At 42.8% G+C, this 19485-nt stretch overlaps 1 protein-coding gene across 1 annotated transcript in view; it reads left to right on the top strand.

Moving 5' to 3' along the window:
• Positions 1-19485, top strand: part of fbxl17 (F-box and leucine-rich repeat protein 17) — a 216281-nt gene that overhangs the window by 73363 nt on the left and 123433 nt on the right. The window contains exon 8 of the mRNA XM_035165220.2: positions 9164-9294. Within this exon, the coding sequence (XP_035021111.1) occupies positions 9164-9294 (131 nt within the window). The remainder of the gene's footprint in view (positions 1-9163; positions 9295-19485) is intronic.

The following is a 19485-nucleotide window of genomic DNA, read 5'->3' as shown; positions in this document are numbered from 1 at the left end:
CTCTCCCTCCCACTTCTTTTCTTCCTCGATTTCCATCTCTCTCTCCCTCTCTCTCTGATAATCGTGCAACCCCCCCTCCCTTGCAACCCAGCTATCATCAGAAAAAGGAAAATCCATTACTTTTATTAACTTCTCTCATATGACACACTCATTCAAATTGATAGTCTTTTTTTATACCGACTTCTCTGGAATTAGGGTGTGAGGAAATCAATTGAAATCGTATTTTCTTAATCAAGTGAGCTGATGGTTGAAATAGGCCACCCATGGTGATGAGTTCAATGCAGATGGGTCTGTAAAGTAACTGTAAAGCTGTGGCATTTATGCTCCTCTAATGGCTTTGCAGTGTCTCAGTCCTACGGGAGCTCTGCGGTTCCTCTGTGATTGGCAACACAACTCAATATTTGTAGCCAGGCGCCGTTTGATAAATCATCGTCTTGTTAGTGGCTGAAAGGAAAAATCAAGATCTCTGCTGGCTGAGGGTGTAAAAGACTTCTAATCGAAAACAAGCTTTGTAACACGTTCCTCGCTGCTCGGGAATCACATATCACATATAGCTTCAAACGCCAGAACAAAAAGACGGGATGGTTTTAAGAGTAAATGCATGTCTGATGTGGTCTTTTGTGTTGCTCTGCCAGGGGTGTAATGTAATTTTTTATTTATGGTTGGTTTTCTGGAGTGAAGCCGACTCTAAGCTCTTGACATTAATAATGTTTTTATTGATGAGGCTTGTCACATTGCAAGGCTGCGTAATGGATACAGAACGCCTTGGGATGGAGACTTTGTGTGTGTCCCACAGCTTTCAGTGGTGGGATGTCCCTCAGCAGCTAATTTGAGAACTTCTATACATTTGTGTTTGTCGGTCTGCACGACTGTATGTGTTTGTGTGTTGGTCTAATTTGGTTCCAGCGGGTTCACTCTTTAGTCATCCCAGTGACAAGCCCAGAGGTGGAAGGACAATAGAATTGTGTGTGTGTGTGTGTGTGTGGGGCTGCATTCACACTACTACATTCTGGAAACGCTCCTGGCCCTGACACATTCACCTGCTTTTGCTTCCTGATTGGTTCTTATAAGCGAAGGCACAAATTTTGCAAACTCTTAAGTTCAGTAACAATTCCACCTCGTCGTCAGTCCAAGAAAAGAAATTCCTTACTTTTCACTTTCATTGTTTTTCCTCATTTCTATAGAATATTCTGTACCTGAGCAACCAACTGGACAATCTGCAGCGTGCACATGCCAAGTTTATGTCAATGGTCATGTGATACTGTATGTGAGGGCTGGGAGAAAACTATAACATTTTTAATCAAGTTTTGCTCCTGAGGGAAGTTTTGGGGTTTTTAACTCTTCATGGAGGAAAGAGAATGACAAACATCTGATAAACAGGAAAATATTTTTCAAATCTGTAGTAGATCAATAATGTGTGACACCTCCTCATGGTGCTCACACAATGCATAATCAACATATCAATATAGATGGAATTTTGTTGATCAAGATTATACTGCAATACATATTGATAGGCCTATTGCTTTATTGCCCAGCCCAATGATATGTTTTTTCAGGTGTATTAGTATGGATCGGTATCATTACTGATTTTGAGCTAAAACATCTGTATGGATGGAGATTGTTTTTTGTTTAAATCGCCATTTTAAAATGAAAATAAATTTCATACTTTGCTGTAGCCTGAGTTTGAAAAAACGAGTAACTGTCCAACAGTTTCCTCACCTGTCCTACCTCTGATTCTGTCCCTTTTTTGATTCAGTCATTCTCAGTATGTTTCTTTTTTCCCTCTTTAATTCTTGTGGTTTATGTTTTTCTGTCTGACTCTCTCTCTTTCTCCCTCTCTCTTTCTCTCTCTCTCTCTCTCTCTCTCTCTCTCTCTCTCTCTCTCTCTCTCTCTCTCTCTCTCTCTCTCTCTCTCTCTCTCTCTCTCTCTCTCTCTCACTCTCTCTCACACACACACACACACACACACACACACACACACACCGCGCGCTCCCTCTGTCTCTCCATCTTCCTGTCAAGTGGTGCTCTTTTTCTTCTGGTAGTGATTAAGTCCAAGGTCGGCTCTATCAGAGAGCCAGTGTTTGAGAGAGAGCGGCTCTGGGTGCCAGAGAGCCTTCATTCCCGCAGCCTTAGATGTCCCACTGATGGCTTCCCTTTGCTTGTCATGCATACCCACAATGCCCCTCCTCATACATCAGCCTATCACTGCCCTAAGACACAGTGGGCCTCAAAATGCCTTTTTTGTGTGTGTGAAAGTTCCCACCCTCAGGAGAAAGCGAGCAGGCTGGAGACATAACAAATGGGGAGACTGTTGAAAAATGTGTCAGAGATGAGAGGAGGTATGCGTTGGGAGACTGTAATAGCTATGTGTTGTCTCTCTGATGTGCCGAGCTCGGATGTTTCTGGTCTTAATTTGGGGCCTTGTAGATTAATTCGTCCGTGCCGCTCCAGTGGTTTTGTTGTTCTTCTCCAAAAAAGGTTTGAACCTCTTGATAAATGCTTTCAACGTTTGACAGAATTGGACTGTGGGCAGTACCTCATTCTTTCTGTGTGTTTATGAGCAAATAAAACAGTCTGGTTTATGACAGGGAAGCTATTTAATTTCATAACCAGAATCACATGTTCCATCCGTTCTGGTGGCTCAGTGGAGCAGCGTGTGCTCGCAACATCCCGAGTTCAAATTTGGCTCACGACCTCTGAGAAGAGGAAACATAAAGTCATGTTATTTATTGCTTTTCACTCTCGCACACTAATTGTCATGAGCACAGGTTGGAAAGCAGGTTTTAAAGTGGTGAAACACAAAAGGTTGAGATACAGGTCTTCACCCACTGTCACCTTCACACTCACCACTCCACCGCTGCCGCCCCATGTAGGATGAGTGGTGTTTGGCTTTGCTGTAGTCTACTGGCCCCTTATCTCTTCCCCCTGACTGGAGCACAGAAAATACATAATCACAGTGCCCTGTGTCAAACTGATAACCCCAAACACAAACCAGAGAACTGTGTGTGCGTGTGCGTTCACGTCTATGTGTACCTTTTCCCTATGTATAAATGTGTGTGTGTGTGTGTGTGACTGTGTACTTGTACATGTGGATTGTGTCTCAGGGGTGGCGGAGAGGATAACGGGGGGGGAAACGAAGGAGCAGAGGGGATTTGGAGGAAGAAAGGTAATGGGGTTGTGGGGGTCGCAGAATGAGTGGAAATTGTAATAATTTTCTTCACTGCTGTATGGAGGAGATTGGGGGATTTATGAATATAATGAGCGGAGGAGAGCCTGCGGATGATGTGTGTCTTTTGCAAGAGTAATTGAAGAATAATTCATTTGGCTCTGAGACTTTTAACCCCGAGACAGACAGAGATAGAGAGGTTTTTGACTTCTGGAGGGAGGGATATCATGTCTCATTATTGGCCCAACTAGTGTCACAGCGCTGCGCCTGTCACCCGGCGCTGTCGCATCGGTTTGCGCGCGTGCAGGCGTGCGTGCGTGCGTATGTGCGTGCCTATGTGGTCATTTGGCTTAGTGCGCCGAAGAGGAACCAGCGCTCTCTATCTCCTCGAGCCTTTCCTCGCCACTGAGTTTGTTATCAACACCAACACACACACAGGATTAGCGACTGAAAGGGAGACAGAGGGGGAGAGAAAAAAGGGGGGAAGGAGAGGGAAAGTACGTGATAGACAGTAGATGGGCACGAGACAGATAAAGAGAGAAGTTAACCACACATGCACAGACGCACACTCACTCACTCATCAGCTCACTGGGCCATGACTGATGCAGACAATGTATTTGTGATATCAAACCCGTGGCCTTTGCAGTATTTGCCTCAGTCCTTTTTCAAATATTCATATCCTTCTGTCTGCTCAGGCTTTTTGTGTGTGTGTGTGTGTGTGTGTGTGTGTGTGTGTGTGTGTGTGTGTGTGTGTGTGTGTGTGTGTGTGTGTGTGTGTGTGTGTGTGTGTGTGTGTGTGTGTGTGTGTGTGTGTGTGTGTGTGTGTGTGTGTTGTGTGTGTGTGTCTGTCTGTCTGCAGAGGGATTGTCTCGACACAGCTTTCTCCTGTCTGACTGAACTGTCTGGGATTCTCCAATATGGAAAAAAAAAAACAGAGCGTATGCATGAGCGCGCACTTGTATTCACCTAGTGACACCGCCGCCGCTCGCCTCATCCCGTCTCACACCGTCACTAACACATGCGGACAGCTGAGCAAAATGTGTCAGGGCTACAATGCCACCTCGACAACACCCCTGCGACTTTGACTTCTTGCTCAGTCACTTTGAATATAACTTCAAAGTGACTGTCGAAACTTCCCCTTGCATTGTTTAAAAGATTTAAACTGGTTTCCACGAACCTTTTCCCATCTGACAGCCGAGCTTCTACTTTTCCAGTTTTACCAAAAAAACTTTTTTTACCAAGCTCTTCCATGCATGTGTTATTTTCTTTGTGGATCTATATGCTGTTCCCTTAGAAGGACTTGTATTTCATTGACTTAACTCACGTACTAAATCTTGAAGTGGTTGTAAATTAAACCGGAGCAAATGAAACGGCAGCTCATATTTTCCGAATCCAGCATTTTCGCTTCTTGTGACTCAAACAATACTTGCTCTGTCCGTGCTATTTTAAATGTCATCTCGCCTCTTGTCAGCTGGGACACTGAGGTTGATGGACAGCAACAGCCATGAACCCGCGCAGCTTTGTGCCATGTGTTCGAACCATGACATCACGCTCTCTCCGCGGCAGCCTCCACTTCCTGCCTGGCATCGTGACGTTGTGTAAATACATGTAGTAATAGCACAGGTAGTTATAGCGGTGCAGTCTGGCAGAGCTTAGGCAGGTTCACACACACTCACTCACACACGCTCCCTGTGCTCCAGACTGTGACATACACTAATGTAATAAAGTGTCAAATCAGCCTCTCCAAATATTGAGCTCCAGCCTTTGCTTGGCTGAGGGATAATGTACCTTTGGAGCAGCCAGTTGTTTTTCTTTGGTTTAAAGTGGTGTTTGGGGTTTGACCTCTGACTCGGCCTCTCGTCTTTCCTGTTTGAGAGAGGTTTCTAATTGATGCAGGTGAGAGCCAAACTGCTTGGCGCTCACAGATCTCCTCTGCTCATGTGGAAAGAATTAAAACAATCCTTGTTTATTTAGGAATGAGATGCTTCTACCAATCCTCAGACAACAACTTTGTTCTCATCCATCTCTTTACAGAAGAGATCTTATCTTTAATGCAGGTGGTATGTTGATGGTCTATGACTGAACCCATGATTGTGATGGCAGTCTTGCGCTTCTGTTATTATTATTATTATTATTATTATTATTATTATTATTATAATAACAATTATTATTATTATTATTAATAATAATAATGGCAATAATAATAATAATTATAATAGTAATGATATACAATTATTATTATTAGCATTAATGGTAATAACAATAGTAGTAATAATAATAATAATCATCATCATCATAAAACTAATAATAATTATAATAACATACATGTATTATTATTATTGTCAATAATAATAATAAATATAATAATAATTATTATATGTAAATATTTCTTAGCAAGTAATAACCTAATTAAAATAGACACAAATCTTATCGAAAAATGTATTGTAATATAAATAAAATATTTTATTTTATGATCATTAATCTTTACTACATAAAATAGCAGATTTATTAAACAAATCTACTTAACTACTTTAGCTAGAATCATAATTTATATTGTGAATGTTTTATCCTGAAGAAGTATTCAGATTAATGTAAAATTAGCCATATTGCTAAATGGTTAGATAGTGTTACAATATTGTTGGATCATTATTTTGATGCATTAGTATGAAAGCTATTTAATATTACAGTTGTAAAGGTGCAGGTATTTTTTCTTTTTTTATGAGATGCTTTTATGAGATGCTTATGTAATAAGTTACTGGTAATCATATCATAACATTTAATAAAAACCTGACGTGAAGTAGCAGTATCATAAAATAGTTGCATAAAAAATCAAGTTCAAGTTCCTCCCAATTTTAGTCAAATGCAGGACTTTTTCTCATTGGACACTTTCCACCACTTTTCTTTTGTGCATGTAAACACGTGTGCATGTAGTCTGTGAAATATTTCTATAATCAGCATGTGCCATTCAAGTGAGGCTGCTACGACGTGTCGGCCTCAGAGCAGCTGGATTTTTGCAGGTTTCACTGTTTTTACGAACAGCATGAATAATTATCCAGGTGTAGCTGCCAACTCAGAGGAGACGAGACAAACTCTGCCTGGTTACAGACCTCAGCCAACGAGCAGAAAACCTGCAGAACCCTTCACCAAATCCCCTGCTCACTCTTCTGTTGCTCCATTTCTCTCTCACTTTCTTTCTTCACTTGTTTGACTTTTTTTTTCCTCCTCTCTCTCTTTCCGTCTGTCTTTTTCTCTATGTGAATCGCCGGCTTTGTCTGAAGCTTTCGTGCTCCCTTCCCTCCGTTCGTCTGCATTTATTTTTCTTTCTTTCCTTCCCCGCTTATTCTTGGATCACAGGGAAAAAAACCTGAGCAGAAAATAAGCTTCATTATGAGTGGAAATGATTAAATAAGATTGGAAGAATTAAAAGTTTTTTTTTTTACCTGAGTTAAATTATGATAACCTGTCAACTGTGGGAAAACAAACAGTGCGGCCTGTCACATTCTGGAGGTGTGACTAATTACTGAGAAGTTATTATTTTTTCGGGACATTGTTTTTCGAGGGGATTTGGAAGATATTTTTCTTTCGGGAGGTCGACTAAACAGTGGAATTTGTTTTCTCACAGATGGATGAACAAAGATACAGTCTGAGCCGTGACTCTGTCTCTTTTTCTTTCATGCAGACATCTGCTAAATTTCCAAACGTTCTTCGACCTAGCTACACTCTCGGCGAATCAAAACTCACACTGGTTGGCCTGGTTTCTCATTGGCTGTCCACATCAATGGAACGCTTTCTATTGGTTGTAGTAGAAAATTCTGTTTAGCAGACATAAGCAGTTTTGAAGATTTGGAGAACAAATACTACTTTTGATGTTGGGGCTTTTAAAATATACTTCAGGCTTAATAGCCATAAATAGTGAATGCTACAACCCGAATGTGTGAGTGTGAGGATGTGCATGTGTGCTGTTCCTTTTTTTATTTATAGTGTGAGTGCATGCCTGTGTCTATAAATACTATAGAGGCAATGGTCACTTTGCCTACGTCCAAGTTCGATGTTTTTTATTGCCTTTGTTTTGCAAACAATACCACCAGGCGCACACGCACGCACACACAAACACACGCATGTGCATGCACATACATGCACACAGACCAGACATGCACACACAAATCAGCCCCATTCTGCATGAATAATTTAGCACTTCGATCCAACACTGGCCGCAGTGGCATATGACAGTTTGTGTGTGCATGTGTGGGTTTGTGTGTGTTTTCGTGTGCGTGTTTGCCTTAATGCACACAGTCAAGGGTTTTTCCCTTTCATTAAATACTGTTGTTTATCATGTCAGTTTAGCTAACCCCTCTCTGCACACACAAGCTGTTTAATGTTTATTTCATTAGTATATCGCGTCTCCTCACACTAGAAGGGAGAATATGCCACAAACAAAACCGGCTCCATGTTTATTTCATGCCTCGGCACACCCTTTATCACGAGAGGTGTGGAGCCAACTTTCTCTCGAGGAGAAACAAAATGAAGCCACAGGCCACATAAGAACAGAGACAAATGGAGCTTCTAGATGGAGGTAAAGGTTTTGAAAGCTTTTTTATTATTACTTTCAGGGCAATGCCGCACATCACATATTCTTTTTTTTTTTGTTTGCAGCCTGTGTGTGCATCTCCGTGTTTTGATTCCCTGGATGTGGGGAAAGAGGAGAGTGTTTACATGTGTGCTTACTTCACACAGCGAGCCGTGTTCCTTATCCACCCCCCCATATGTCTTCCTGCTGGTTGGTATATGTCATGCCTATGGAGCTGACAATAGTGCTCAGTGATCTTAACACCGACTGTAAGCTTGTTTTCTCTTTAGCCTCGGCCATGACATTTACCTCCCTGCCTCCCTGGCGGCTGGCTGGAATATCATACCTCTATTATCTTGCATTCCTGGTGTGTGTAGGAGTGTGTGTACGTGTGCATTAAATAGTTTTGAGCTGGTATCAGGAGAAATTCACCTGGGCTCTTACTTGAAAAACCTATGATAAATGTAGCGAGGAAAAACTCTGTTAAATATTGTCAGAAAGTAGAGATTTTGGCTGTAGGATTAATCTAAACCTCCTCTTATAAGGTATTCAGATCAGAAAGAGGGATTATTAAAAGTCGGAGAGATGAAAAGGGAGGAGGAGAGTGAATTCACAGAGTGGAAGGTAACCCCTCACACCAGGCGTGCAGAAGCATAATGGTAAACAGTGACAGCAAGCAATTTTGCCGCATTTGTCCGCCTTGTTGGGTTTCATTTTGCATTCATGTTTTTTTTCCAGTAAATGTGGCAGAATACAAGTTTACTCAGAGTACAGACACATATTCACATTCCTCAGAGATGCATCATTGCTGTACTTCAGTGGGCTTGTATATCACACATTCTTTCCGAGAAAATGTCTCTTTTCCATCTCTTCCTTCTTTTGCACTATTCACAGTAAAGAATCAACCGATGGTCCCTCTCCGAACTGACAGGAAATGCTTTCCAATCACTGTGTTTTAAGATGAATGATGCGTCTTCACTTCCTCCCACTGCACAAAAACGAAGCCAAAGTATCCCGCATACGAACGCTGCCATTTTGTTTTGAATGTCATGTGGCATTCAGCTGTAAACCATGATGTTTACATAGCATCAAATAACAAGTCAGTGTGATAAGAGACGTGATTTTTTTAAGGGTCATTATGTCTGCATTATATATTGTACCTGGCGCAGGCACAGTCTACATGTACAGTCACACATTTTGGGCTGCATGCAGACATTTGAATATGGTTGATGGGTGACATGGCTGGATGCAGAAACAATGATTTTGCCTTTAGTTAGGTCCCATGTCCCATTTATTAACATGGAGGAGGCGAGGTTTATGACCTATACTGATAGTTGTTATTTGGTTGTCTGCGCTGCACAGCTAACTCGCTCTGTGTGAATGAAACATGATTAAATCATTCATGTGCTTGTGTGTGTTTCTTCTTGTAGCTGCGTAACCTGAGTGTCCTGGACCTGCGGCACATCTCGGAGCTCAACAACGAGACGGTGATGGAGGTGGTGAGGAAATGTCGCAACCTCAGCTCCCTCAACCTCTGCCTCAACTGGAGCATCAACGACAGGTTTGTCGAGGAGATTTTATTTGTAAAGACGAGGATAAGGTGCAGTGTACAGTGTCGATGTGTTTTCTGGGCCACAACATGACAGACTGACTGACACGGTCTGAGCAAAGGTCATTAATGTAGAACAGGAAAATATATCAGGAAAATAAAAAAAGGCGGAAATGTAAGGGCAAGATGAAAGAAGAGAAAAACTGTCAACTTAGGTTCAAAAAGAGGTTTATAATCCAACAGTGGTATTACAGTAGGTCCTCTACTATCTGTGCCAATACTCATATAATGAGTCCAAGAAAAGGAGATCAATGGTTCTGGGGGCTGCCCCGACTCCGTAAATTATTTGACTAATGGCTCATTATGGTGTTAGTTGACAAAGAATCATTGATTAGTCATTTTTTTTGCGGTCTTTTTATGGGGGAGCTAGCGGTTAGTCATTTATGGAAAGTAATAATCACGTCTCAGGCATCGCGGTAATATTCACAATTATGCCTTCGTCTTTGACAAGCACCAGATTTGGAGGTCATCTGCATGACTGCGCTCATCTGCGGCGGAGGAGCGAAACAATTTGAATGATTTTTTTTCAGTTGAATCGCCTCATTGATTGGTTGATGAAATCCAGTGACTATTAGTCGATTAAGGATTTTAATAGCGGCACACGCAGACCAAACTCACGCTCGTTTGGAGCTGAAACAAGTTTGACATAATTACGCGCGAACTTCACAAATGGAAAAGATGAAAAACGATTTTGACGCGCCTGACTCTTGAGTCAAGGCCGCACAGATGTTTCAGCGCTGACGTTTACAGTATGACACACAGCGTGATGGTATATACTAGTCACATTCAAATACTTCAAGTGAAAACCAAAAACAAACATGCAATAGAAAAACATATAAGCTCCTTATGCAAACACCGACATGGAGAGAGATGGACATGAGAATGAAAAAGTTTAAAAGCATAAAAAGAGCCACGTCGTTCTTTGTTTTCTTTCTGTCTGTCTCTGGTCATCCCTGTAGCTGCTCCCACTCTTCTCCTTCTTTCTGTCCCCATGTTCACAAATGGGAGAGAGGCTGTACAGTATATGATGGGAAGAGTAAACCATCCCGTCTTTTATTTATTATCTTTTGTTTTATTCATATGTTTCTATTTAATCTATTGATTCACAGCTAAGACTGGGGCTCCTCTGCCGACTGTACTCCCACTCTGGCATGAATTCAATATTGAATTTACCACGGTGCAGAGAAACAATGTGTGTGTGTGTGTGTGTGTGTGTGTGTGTGTGTGTGTGTGTGTGTGTGTGTGTGTGTGTGTGTGTGTGTGTGTGTGTGTGTGTGTGTGTGTGTGTGTGTGTGTGTGTGTGTGTGTGCAGGCATGTGTGACATTTTTTTTGCATTATTGAGTTTACAGCACACATGTGGTGGGAAGGTTATGGTAATATCTTACCCACCACCTTTCAATAAAAAAACATGGAGTTTGGTGAAAACCTCACAGGAGCACATGGTGTTATCAACTTCATCTCTTTATCACACACACACTCTCGCAGACACACACACACATGGGCACAGCCTCCATTGATTCAAGACTACATTGATTCCATAATATTTACTTCATTGGTTCAGGGGCTGAAGGTGTGTGTGTGTGTCTGACTGGATTTGTTGGGATCACCTGTGGGAATATTGGAATTTAAAATTGTGAGTTTGTGGCAGATAAAGCTAGGATATTGTGTGTGTGTGTGTGTGTGTGTGTGTGTGTGTGTGTGTGTGTGTGTGTGTGTGTGTGTGTGTGTGTGTGTGTGTGTGTGTGTGTGTGTGTGTGTGTGTGTGTGAATGAGGCAGAGGGAGCAGGGGGGTGAGAGGCTGAGGTGGACAGTCGTAGCTGAGGAGCCTGACATGCTTGCTGCTCTGATGCTGCACTGCTCCACCCCCTCCACCAGAGGAGGACTTTAAAAAACCAGCAGAGGTAACACAGGCCGTTGGCTGCTCTGCTCTGCCTCCCGGGCCTGTGAGCGTGTGTATTGTGTGTATTGTGTACATGCTGACTGCTGCTCAAGGACTCGGAGCACATAAAAGCCTCCAGTCATAGTTGCTTTATTGTTACACTTTACAGTCACACACTCAGAGTGGAGGAGATTTATTTAAAGGGAGAAACTGGGTGGGTGGTCGTCACGGTTCGAAGAATGTGGAGGTGTGTGTGTGTGTGTGTGTGAGAGCGAGGGAGACAGAGAGTAGTGTGAGTCTGGTTTGAGGAGGTAATATTTACAGACAGATTCAGGTGACAGAGGAAGGTGATGGTGTAAGTGTGAGGAACCACAGTATATATAATTTTCATGCTTTTTTTGCAGAACCCAAATTCCTTATCTTATTTATCTGTGTGACCTATTTTTCACTGAAATGGAAAATTAACAATAGTGATTTAAATCAGGTTTTACACAATTGATGCGATCATGGCTCTGCACTACCTGCACCTACTCCTCACCTGTTGTTCCTTTAGGTGTTTGAGAGGTGAAATGGTTAAAGTAGCTCAAAAGCATTTTTTTAGATGAAATAATTTTGTGAATTCAAACACAATTTCTTTCATATCCAGGCAAAATTGGTATTGTCTAATGAAATATCCTTAACTGAAACTTATGGAATCGAATTGGAAATCAAATCGAATCTAGACCTTGTGAATCAGAATTAAATCGATTTTGGAATGTATAAAATGTATAATAGGTGTATTATAGCCGTACCAAAAAGGCACAGTGAAAATTGTGTGTGTTGGTGCACCTAAATGAAAAGGTTAGTCTGGAGCACTGTTATGCATGCAGTTAGTTTCCTGAAATCACATTTGATTTGATGATTTATCTGTATGCAGATACTTCCAGATCATTCATTAAGAAATTGTTGATTTAGCTCTGAGTTCAAAGAGTCAAAGGTCATCAGGGTCACTGCTGTCATCAGGGAAACACACACGCGCACACACGCGCACACGCACACAGGTTGCTTGCTTGTTGTCAAGCAAGTGAAGACAAGAATGACTCAACCCCTCACATTAGCTCTGTGAGGCCACAGCTGGGTCAGCGTGTGCGTGCGTGCGTGCGTGCGTGCGTGCGTGCGTGCGTGTGTGTGTGTGTGTGTCAAACTGGTGACAGTGTGCTGTGAGCGGGTAAACAGGCAGAGGAAATGACCCCTTATTTCCAGGATCAATTTGTCCCCCGACAAGGGGCCATTGGAGAGATAGAGCTCCGTGGGCGGTAAAGCATTTTGCTCATTTCTCCTTCACTTCTTCTCCCTCTTCTCTTCCTTCTTTTCTCTCATCTTGAAGAAAAGAGAAAAATAAACACTGTGTCCCCTTGCTCCCTCCATCTTCCTCAGCAATCGCCAAAAGCAGCATCCCAGTGCCACAAAGCGAGAAATGATGACCAAATATGGGCTTCCCATCGTCACCGTCCGACGGGCAGATTGTGCCAGTGTGACGCCTATTTTGTGGTCACTGTCATTTCTCGGGGAGAGGGGATGTGATGTGCTGCAGGTGGGCATTGTTGGCCCTGCTATTTCTCTGTATCCTCTCCCAGCGATGATGGGGGACCAAACGGATTGTGTCTTTCAAATGTCACAGCGTTTGAAAATGGGGAGCGAGTCATGATCAAAGTGAAACGGCAGAGCAAATGGCAGCTCTCACTTTTTTTAGAAACAAGTTGAGAACACAATGTCAAAGTTAAACGGTTTTCTTTCATGTTTTTGTTACTTGCTATCCGTCCTTTTAGTCTCTTTGCAGAAACTCAGTGGAGCCTTTGTGTTGCCTGTGCACGGCGTATTCTTGATTTCTGTTGATTTATCGTATTATTTGCCTTTTTCTTAAATTAGTTTTTCACCATATTGTGCTTTTCTTAAACATGGACTTTAAATACATGTCATGCATTTGGACACACGACTTTATGTGTGTGTGTGAGTGCCAAGAGGCGTCCTCGGTGGTTTTGGCGAAAACAAAGATGCAGCCACTCTTCAGCTAACATTAACCCTGCTGCTGGACACAAGGCCTGTGTTGACATGCAGCTTTATGTGTGTCCTCCGCTGTGACCCTATGCTTGTGTGTGTGTGTGTGTTTGTGAGTTAGCTGCGGTCAGCTGACCTCCAGTCAGATGCATGGAGTTAGTAAGTCATTTCTTTTATGGGGTCTATATTGTTGGAATTTGGGCAGTTCCCAAACTCCCTGCTGTTCTTTCCCTCTCTTTCTCTGTCTCTCTTCTTCTCTCAGTCTTTCCAACAGCTTCATTTAAACAGAGCCATCAATATTCCTCCCTTTTTTCCCCTTTATTAGCTTTTTTTTCTTAAGGCCAACATTCTCCACATATCTCCATCACTTATGAGCATCACAAATCACAGCCCAAATTGGCTGCTCTATATTTTCGCCCCCTTTTAAACAAAATTTAAAAAAATCGGACCACATGAGGGACGACCAGGGGCCCTCTCTGACTTTCAGGAGCTTATAAGGCAGAAAATAATTGGCGAAGCATTCTCTCAGAAACACACCTTCACTCTAAAGAAGTGAGGCGTGTGGATTTGGAGGCGTTTTGCGGCGGAGGCTCATTCCAAATAGCCTCGGTTGCAGCCAGCTGGCAGATCTCACAGTTAAACCCCAGAACTGAATGAGGATATGATGCATCAGTGTGATCAATGATGTGTCAAATGACAGTAGGGTTCTCTACTGTGGTTGGTCACAGTGAAGGTGACCAAGGCCTGTGTTTTTCAAAATGTACTTCAGGATATTTTTAAAGCCAACTCAGGAATAATACAAAGTTATTTGCTGAAATGAATTACTCTTGGACATCAAACATCAGAGTCAAAGATTTACCCTTCATCATCATGCAATTACACGTTCAGAAAGGAATAAGCAATCAAGAATTTAATGTAGCCCCATTCATCCTTAAAAAAAAAAAAAGGATGTTATTTTCCAAACCTTTCTCCGAAAAATGATGTTGAAAGAAGCGCGACCTTCATGAATGAATGAGATGGATAGTGGGTTTACAAAGCACAGGACTGTGAACCCAGAGACCGGTGCTCGTATCCAGTCTTAATCTTAAAGGGGACATAGCATGCCCATTTTACCACAAGTTGCTGAGGGGGGTGAGGTGGGGGGTGGGCCAAGGCCATGTAGGGAGACTTCCAGTACCTTGTTACGACACAAAACCCAGGAAGCTCAATCGAGTCACTCAAGCATGACGTTTCTGACTTAGAGGAACCATAACAAAACATGCAAGTGTTTTTTTCCCAGAGTTTTTGGGTTGGTAGACATGCCAGATACCCACATTAACCTGTAGAAGCACTAACAAAGTGGAATTTGCATGCTATGTCCCCTTTAAAGAATTATTTTTTTAAATTTTAACCAACACATTTTGAACTGGAGGATCACATTATAAAAAATCCTCTGAACCTTTTTTTCAACTTGATAAATGCATAAATCAACCCCTATTTTGTTAATAGAAGAATATTCAGGAAAAAAAACATATTTGCAAATTAGTCGTATACAGGCATATTTCCTAAAGGTCTCTGTGATTAAAATGTTAAGTCAGTTTTATTTGAATTAACACAAAAAGTGAACAACAAGTGGTTTCAACCATTTAAATAGGGATGCAATAATATTGAAGTGGCCCAACCATAAAGAAAGAGAAACTAGCAAAGAGGAAAGTCTGATGCTGGTGGAGGAGAAACTTCAGAGAAACATACAATAACAGGAGCAGTTATTAACACATTGACAAGTGCAGACTCAAGAAATGCATGAAAAAAGATTGCAGACAAATGAAATGTGATGCAATAGAACTGCTGTGACATCCTAGGAAAAGTATATCTTAGCTTAGCATATGTGGCTTATCATTAAGACTGGAAACAGGAAAACAGCTCACACAACATCCTGCAGTAAGGATTTAGACTTTGATTTTTTAGTTTCTACTCTATACAGTCTAATGCTGCTCGGCTGCTGCAGCTTGGAGGCTCTCATTCTTAACCATGTGTGATGGAATAAAGAGTGAAGATTGTTAATTTTACATGTCACTGTCACAGTTCAGATAAATATAGGCCCAGGGAATGCAGCCTGTGGTAATGAGAGGGAACTTGGGTTTGTTTCCTTCTTTTAACCTACACACTCTTGATATAAATAGGGGCCACCGGCAGCTGAGTGTCACTGCTATAAAAGTCAAATGACAAACTTGCGGTTGCTCTGTGGTACGAATTCTCAGACTGACCTCTCCGGCTGCTGAGTTCAGCCGCTACGTTTCACCTCAGTGGAAGAAAGCAGCAGGCTGTGGGAAAGTGAGCAGATCCCTAAGATAAGGGCTCATTTTGAATGAGTGTCTACATCTATTGTACAACCTCAACTTCCAACCGCACATAGGTTTTTCTTCCAGCCAACTATTTTTAGCACCCCCCCCCCTTCTTTTCCTTCTGGTTTTGTTGGATGTTTTCTAAATGCCATGGAAAATGTCAGTGGAGCCTGAGCCAGCGAGCGACAGACATTTGTCCTTGTCTTGTTTCTGCACCACCTGTCTCTCCAGATTTGAGAAGAGGTGCTGAGGGGCCATCCCCTGTCCTTGTCGCTTCTTTCTCTGCTCTTCTGTTTGTCACACACACACACACACACACACACACACACACACACACACACACACACACAAGGATCTAAAATTTGACCAACCTGACCACTGCGAAGAATTTCATGCCGCTTTTCCCTCCTGCAACCGGGGGAAGTCACAGCAGGACCCTACGCTGCACTCGCATGATTTGTAAATTAAAAACCCGAGCCCCCTTTTTTATTTACTCAGGCCTGCTTTGTTGGAGCAGATTGGCTGTCAGCGGAGATTAGAGTCCTGCTTAGCAGAGTGAATACACAAGGAGAGCAAGTGTTGCCCTGTTGTCAGACATGATGGGAGGAAAAAGTGTGGAGGAAAACGACGAGGTGTAATGGAGGCAGAGTGATTAGGTACGGCACATGCACATGTGTGCACGTGGCAGTTTTCCCCCTCAGTTCTCTCCCTCAGTCGCGTCTCTCATCTCCGACTCTTAGTCTCTTTGTTCTGTCTCGTTTTCACACTCCATCTCTCCTCCAGTTGTGTGTCTGTTTTCTCCTCTGTGTCTCTCCCTCGCTTTCTGTCTTTCTGTCACGCACACAAACACCGAGGTGATTATTTCTGGCAGGTTGGGTGTGAAAGTGTGCAATGATAAACATGCTGCTGTGGTTATTAATTTTGAGTAATGGCGGTGTCAAACTCCAGTGCCTTGATAAGTATCGGAGATGGAGGAACATTTGTGGCGCGGCGCAGAGACACAATGAAGGCGAGCAGCTGGAGCTTTTAGGCTGCACCAGCGTGAGAGCTGCTGTAGTATTCAGGCACAGATCCAAGGCCAGCAGCATCCTGCATCTCCCTGCACACGCTCGGAGGAGTCAAACCCTTGGCCGACTGAAACAGGTCATATAGAATAATTACAATATTTCACTTACGATCTCTATTTGCTCTTGTCGTACTGTACAGAAGGGCTTCAGCTTGACCTCTGCAGATGATGCCAAGTCCTCCTGTGTCCCCCGGGGTCTTTAGTGAGATTGGAGTGCTCTCGTGTCTGGAAGTCGTAAGATTTGATTTGTGAAGCACTGCCAGTGACAGCTGAGTGGCTGCTGAGCGAAAGGTGCTATTAGTAATGTTTGACTCACCCAAACAATAGTGGGTAATGTGTCAAAGAATCGGATTTCCACATTAGAGACGTGTAAAGGAGCTCAAACTACATCTCCTGTATTTTTGATTTCATTTGTATTCTATTGCCTTATTAAATTTGTATTCTCTTGTCTGCCCTCATTCTGACTTGTCTGCTGCTGAAACAAGTGAATTTCCCCTGTGTGTGGATCAATAAAGTCTTATCTTATCTTATCTTATCTTATCTTATCTTATCTTAACCTAAGTGTGGTGAAAATCTTGCATTATGCTGCAGTATTGGCACTTAAACATTTCTGTGCAAATTCAAGGACACTTCGATTTTTGGCCAAACTGAATATAGTTATTCATATTTGCGGATACTTGCAGATACAGGACACATGCTCCTAGAAGCACCGTGTCTGTCTTTCACTCATGGAGCCTCACTGGTGTTTCCTCCTGCATGTGTTCATTCAGCAGCTGCATGTGCGTGTAATGTGTAAAAGTGATTTGAGTGACTCTGAATGTGTCAGCTGAGCAAGTAGGTACTGTAATCACACAGAAATGTTCTCCTGAAGTGCTCCGCTGGCCAGGAACCGAAGCAGCGGACACCTCGTCCTGTGGAAATGCACGACCATCAGCGCTCCGTGTTCCCTCTCTGGAGGGAGCAAAAGTCTTTCACCTCAACCCACCAAGACTTCAGATTACTTTTAGAGCTGTGGATTCTTTCCCTTCATGAAAACGGCATACCTTCCTCAATGTTGGTTTTTACAACAGATATCGGTTGTCCTCCCAGAATGTGCTCTGTGATATCGGGCCAAAGAATGCTGCAAATGAAAGGCAGTGGTGCCGAAGTGAGTCGTGGAAAGATCGTACTTTACGAGTAGCACTCTCTTTGAGTGGGGTTTGTGCTCGTGGACACTTTGTGGATGTCTGTGCACAAGTGGAAGTTTTTCGTTTGTGAATAAGTTTGGATTACAGGTGGTACGCTGCAGGAGCTGAGGCTTATGATGGTTATCCATACTGTGGGGTCAGAAAGTTGCCAGTATAATCTAAATGGTAAAGAGACCGCGGGGCTCGGCTGCCCTTGTTTCACCATGCTGGAGACTTGGCTTTTGGCCTCTCTTTGGGGACCAAAGCTGTAATTTTCTCCGTCTTCCTCTGTTCTCTGTGGCTTTTGGAAGACTGGGTCAGATGAATAAAACAAAAGCCTTATTCAAAATTATTCTTTTATATGCTCATCCTTTTATGCTTTATTTTTTTATCATCAAATGAGCACATGTCCTCATGCCCTTGTTCCATCCCACCAGCACTTTCTGTAATTTTGCTCCGTTCTTTTTTTTTTCTCGTTATTGATACCATCCCTTCCCCTCTTTCCTTCCTTCCCTCATCTCGGTCTTCCTTCCCTTCTTCTCTCTGCCGGGCTCTGTATATCTCCCTCCATCTCTCCCTCACGTCCTTGTTTCCCTCCCTGCAGCGAATCCCCCATTCCCCCTGCGTTGCATTCATTTCTGTGATCGCCTTCTTCTTACCCACAGCACATCCGCTGCCCCACAAATGAGAACAGGGAGAGCGGCAGAGCAAAGGGGAGCGCATGATGCAGGACCCGTGGAGCAGGGTTTAATGAAGCCAGCCTAAATGAATTTACTGCTTTCCATTGAGCCGCTCTGTCCCATGTGGCAGACTAGCACCTCAGCCATTGTGTTGGAGGCCCCCCCCTCCGCTCTGCTACCTGTTTGTCTGACACCTCTGTAATTAGCCACCACTATTGAGGGGAGTAATTGCGTATTAGAGCCATGTTAAGGGAGCCTCAAATGTGAACATTTTTATGCAAATGTTCAGAATCAGACCCAGATTAAGAAAATTACCCAGGGTTTTGAGCAGAGGAGAAATAGATGAAGGCCGTTTTCCACCAAAGAAGAAGAAAAGGAAATTGCTGGTATCACAGCATGCTAAATGGATGGAGGGGACTGTGTGTCTGCTCAGATTCGTTTGGTGGGATATTTGTGTGTGTATTAGTCCCCAGAGATAAACGTTTTTTGCTGCATGGCTGATTTACTGTTTCAAATTGGTATTTTAAACAGTGCTCTGCGATGGGACCTGAATAATAAAGTAAATTGGAGTTATTAACTCCTATTGTTGCTCACCTGGTTTGTATTGGGAGCTCCTGGGGACAAATGCTGTGCTGATTGTTATTCCTGTTCTTTGTTTTGGTATGCGTGAGTGTGTGTGAGTGTGTGTGTTTGTGGTGTGTGTGTGTACTCTGAAAAACCTGCATACGCCAGCTGCTTGCTCGCAACTTCTCTAGTTAAGAACACAACTGCAGACTGAGGCACCTGGATAGTTTTGCCCCAGCTATTCTTAGATCTGTTACTATATAAAGTTCTAATGGTCTTACTAACTACTACATAGTTTCTAACCAGTCATTTACTGAATTTGGTGGCACCATTAAAACTTAAGTCTTAAATAATGCCAGGTTGTTCCACCAAATCAAAACCAACAACCTCTGGCAGAGTCGCTGTAGCATCTTAAGTTGTATTCGT

This window comes from Hippoglossus stenolepis, chromosome 9 (genome assembly GCF_022539355.2).
Source record: "Hippoglossus stenolepis isolate QCI-W04-F060 chromosome 9, HSTE1.2, whole genome shotgun sequence".
Lineage (NCBI taxonomy): Eukaryota > Metazoa > Chordata > Actinopteri > Pleuronectiformes > Pleuronectidae > Hippoglossus > Hippoglossus stenolepis.
Note: the sequence above shows the minus strand (reverse complement) of the source record. Positions and strands in the feature narration are given on the sequence as shown.